Below are 5,000 nucleotides of genomic sequence, written 5' to 3' on the forward strand. Positions count from 1 at the left end.
GTGTGTACGTGTGTGTACGTGTGTGTGTACGTGTGTGCGCTACCCTGCCTTACCCTGATGTACTGCAGGTCGGAGACGGCCCTGACGGAGTAGTCCGGTACGTAGATCTGCAGGAAGGCGTTGAGCTGGTTGTTGCTGCTGCCCAGCGTGGGCGTGATGGCGTCGATGCGGTCGCTCCGGTTCAGGGAGTCAGAGTGGTTCAGGCCAAACGGCCGCGGTGGAGACTTGTTCTCTGCACGGAGCGAGAGGAGGACAGGACAAGACATTTAGACCATTGTACATCTAAGATACACACACACACACACACGCACACACACACGCACACACGCGCACACACACACGCACACACGCACACACACCTGTTAGCAATGACTGGTTCGGTCCAGACCCGAACAAACACAACACAGTGCAGGGCCTGCTGTATTTGCTTGCTCTATGTCTATGTATTCATAATCTAGATTTCAGCGATATTCATGGATGGAGCCAATAATGAGGTCTTCCACACCTTTATTGTTAAACACAGATGAACTGAGCTACACTGACACGGTGTTTGATTCAAAGTTTCCGTTACCTCCCGGGGGAGTCACGGTAACCTCCCAGATCCCCTTGATCCCCCCCCGCGTATGGAAAATTTACTTAAATATATACTTAAAGTTAAAGCTTCAGACAGCTTGGCTTGGGGGGGGGGGCTGCCAAGGGGTTTAGAGTCGGTGGTCTTGAACGATGCTGCTCCCCCCCCCCCTCCCCTCTCGTCTCCGATAGAAGACTCGCTCTTTCTTTTAATTAAACTCAGCTTATGTTTTCCACTTCTTAAAGAAGCCGAGGAGGTAAAAAAAAAAAAAAAGAGAGAAAAAAAAGGAGAAAAAAAAAAGCCACACAACAAAGTGATTGGGCGCGTTAATGCTACTACTGCAGGCAGGAATGTATGTAATCCCGGGTTTTGGATGTCTGTAGAAAAGCGGTGTGGCCCCCACCTGCAGTAAGGCCCCGGGGCCTGGCATGTGAACCCTGGGAGGTTTGTACTCTACTTCCTAGAGGGCTGCAAGTCTTCCTGCAGGGGGCCGTAACTCACCCCGACCCTGTTTACCGAGTCAGGGGGGGTGAAGGGGTTAAAAGGGGGAGGGAGGAGCCTGGCTCGGGTGGCTCACCACCCCCTGCGTGGGGCCTCTACTACACTATTCACGACACACACACACACACACACACACATACACACACACAGGCACATGCACGCATACACACACACACTCACACACACATTCACACTCACACACACACACACGCACACACAGGCACACACAGGCACATGCACACACGCACACACACACACACACACGCACACACGCACACACTAAACACACTAAACACACTAACCACACACACACACACACACACACACACACACACTACAGAGAAGCCAAAACAAAGGTAAATCACGTCACAGTCAAACATTCGCACACAAAAACAAGATAAGCAGATAAAAGCACGGGTGTACAGCACAGCTTCATGCATGTTAACACATAAACATGAACCACAAAGACGACACTCAAAAAAAGCATTTAGATAGTCCTAACCCGAGGGTCCGGCGGCAGCGCTATGTCCACCAACACATCATGCAACCTTAATGAAGAGCAGTCCAACACACTGAGTTAGATGACGCATACAGTACATTCATCCTACATAGACAGGTGATGGGAGTGAGAGTGATGTTAGATGAGAGGAGAGATGGAGAGAGAGAGAGAAGGAGGAGAAGAAGGAAGGAAGGAAGGAAGGAAGGAAGGAAGGAAGTACCATACCTGGAGATCCTGCAAGGGACTCCGCCCTGCTGACCACGAAAGTACGAGACAGGGAGAGAGGGACTGGAGGGGGGAGGGAGAGAGGGAGGGAGGGAGGGAGGGAGGGTGGGAGACACGGAAGGAGAGAAAATCCGTCACTCGAAGGAAGAAATGAAGGACATTGTCCACAAATAAAAGACGGTGTGTGTTTCTGGCGCAAAAGTCACACACTTTATGCCATTCCTGCATATTAAAAAATTACCCTTTGGGAACAAAGTTTTTTTGCAAAAAACAACATCTGATATTCCATAAAGCCAAAAGAACAGAGTGATCTTTTCCCCTGTGCTGAGCAGGGTGTAATTCTCCCCTCTCACCACCAGGTGTCTCTGAGATCCCACAAGTTTAGCACTTTAGAGACTTTGTGAATGAACAGAACAGAGGCTGCGTCATAAATAGGGACCAGGGGAGGCTGGCGGAGGTAGAAATCGAAGGACGATTGCAATGCATGGAATGGAATGAGGAATGGTATCAAACACATTTGATACAAATTCCTCATTCCATTCCATGTATTACAATGAGCCTGTCCTCCGATTTCTACCTCCGCCAGCCTCCCCTGACAGAGACATACAGTACGGCATGTGCCACGCCTCGTTCAATATGACACACATTTCCACAGATTTACACGTTTATACCCGTTTTACCTGTCAAATATGAGCTATTTCCTGTAGTTAAAAACAGTCATCCAAGTCCTGTACATCGATAACAATGATAGGGGGTCAGGAGTCAGAAGACTTCCGACAACCAATGAGGATGTGTAAAGGGGTGTGTGTTACCTGGAGAGGCAGTCAGAGCCATCATGCCGTAGGAGGAAAACGCTCCGGCTTCAAACTTCATCCCTTCCTTCCCCGCCTCCACCTCCACCTTCCCCTGAGGACGACACCATGTATGAAATAACGTAATGTAATAGCTATGTAATAACTATGAAATAACTATGTAATAGCTAAGTAATAACTATGAAATAACTATGTAATAGCTATGAAATAACTATGTAATAGAGTAATAACTATGAAATAACTATGTAATAGCTATGAAATAACTATGTAATAGCTATGTAATAACTATGAAATAACTATGTAATAGCTATGAAATAACTATGAAATAACTATGAAATAACTATGTAATAGCTATGAAATAACTATGAAATAACTATGTAATAGCTATGAAATAACTATGAAACAACTATGTAATAGCTATGAAATAACTATGAAATAACTATGTAATAGCTATGAAATAACTATGAAACAACTATGTAATAGCTATGAAATAACTATGTAATAGCTCTAGTATGTGATAATGCTTGTCTGCTGGTGTGATCTGATTCCCTCTGTCCTGTACAGGCAGACAAGCGTTATCACGTACTGGAGCTATTACATAGCATAGTTATTTCATAGTTATTATTACATAGCTATTACATAGTGATTACACAGCTATTACATTTGAGCAAGTATACTGTATCGATTCACAATGAAGCTGAACGAATGTAGAACGCCCTAGTCTATTTCAATTACTTTTTTTAATTCACAAAGTGTGCCTTCAAACAATTGTAATACTGCGTCATGTCAGCCAAATAGGTGAAATAGGTGTTTGCTTGCTTGATTTCCCTATGTTTGCCCTCACACACACACACACACACACACACACACACACACACACACACGCATACACACATACACACACACGCATACTAAACACACACACAAACAGACACACACACACACACACACACACACACACACACACACACACACACACCGTGCCCAAGGGGTAAATCTCTAGCTTTCTTGTTTACTATTTGTGGAAAATCACCACTTGGTCCCAATCTTCCCCCAGCCCAGCGCAAAGAACACGTGACAGCAGCTGGTGAACAGGTCGGCTGACCATGTGTTCAGACTTTTATTCTGAAAAATGTTAATAAATGTAAACGTTCAATGACGAAAATGTATGACACACTCGCAAACTATTGCAATGCAATGGATTCAGTGAGTAATCCCCACTACTCTACGTACACTAACTAGGTAGTAGTGGGGATTACTCACCGAATCCATTGCATTGCAATGTTTTGGCTTGACTAGCGAGTGTGTCATTGATTTTCAACAACGTTGAAATGTATTTACATTTTTCTGAATAAAAGTCTGAACAATTTGATTGCTTGCCGACTTGTTCACGGTTTCACCAGCTGCTGTCACATACCTATGTTTGTTAGGATTATTTCAATTGCTCACTTATTTAGATCAAATGGCCGCAGTGTGAAAAACATGAACGGTCCAGTCCCAGCCACACAGACCCTGCCTCAGCCCTGCCAGACCCAGGACCCTGTCCCAGCACACACAGACCCAGCCCAGTAGTACCAGACGCAGGACCCTGTCCCAGCACACACAGACCTGCAGGATGAGGATGAAGTAGTCGACAGGCTTGTTCCTGTGGAAGAGGTAGTGCTCAGGCGCCCGCTTGTTCTTCTCATCGTACTTCAGCTCCTGGATGACGTTGGGGTGCTTCAGCAGACGCAGGAGGATCTTCTCCGACATCTGCACCGGCCCGAACGACTCCACCTCTGGAGGCGGTGACATAGACAGAACCATAGCGTGAGAACCACAGAGTGAGAACACTAGCATGAGAACCACAGAGTGCAATATGACAACCCTAGTCGTCTATCTGTACAGTATAGTATAGTGGATAGTGTACATAGCCTTTATTTATGTAAACCAGCTCCTTCCCTTCTTGTGTTTTTTTTAAAGTTTTTTTCTTTTTTTTTCTTTCCTAACACCAGGGGAGCCACCCCTCCTAAATTTCGTTGTTTGGTACCTGTACTGTAGCAATGACAATAAAGACCATTCATTCATTCATTCATTAATTAATTCATTCATTCATTCATTCACTAGCATGAGAACCACAGAGTGAGAACACTAGCATGAGAAACATTGCTTTAGAACTCATGAAACACACCACACTTCTATAAGATGCAACTGTACAATACAATAGGCTTCTGATATACAGTTCAATGAAATACATTCCACAATTCACTGAAAACTAAACCGAAACTAAACTGAATGTCTGTCTGAATACCCACAAAGCCCTCTTCCCCTCTACCCACTTCCGATTCTGCTATTTTTTTTATTGTTATTTTATTGCCCTTTTTTCTGTTTTTCTGTAAAGCACTATGAGTTT

General features: G+C 44.8%; 1 protein-coding gene across 1 annotated transcript in view; it reads right to left on the reverse strand.

Annotated features, from left to right (window-relative positions):
- The window catches only part of cnnm2b (cyclin and CBS domain divalent metal cation transport mediator 2b), a gene marked incomplete at its 3' end in the record, with an annotated part of 34,353 nt that overhangs the window by 821 nt on the left and 28,532 nt on the right, over window positions 1–5,000 (reverse strand). Inside the window, 4 exon segments of the mRNA XM_080522730.1 lie at window positions 54–232; window positions 1,797–1,859; window positions 2,609–2,702; window positions 4,217–4,384. Coding sequence (XP_080378856.1) covers window positions 54–232; window positions 1,797–1,859; window positions 2,609–2,702; window positions 4,217–4,384 — 504 coding nt within the window.

This window comes from Nansenia antarctica (assembly GCF_963989245.1).
Source record: "Nansenia antarctica genome assembly, chromosome: 2".
NCBI classification, from domain to species: domain Eukaryota; kingdom Metazoa; phylum Chordata; class Actinopteri; order Argentiniformes; family Microstomatidae; genus Nansenia; species Nansenia antarctica.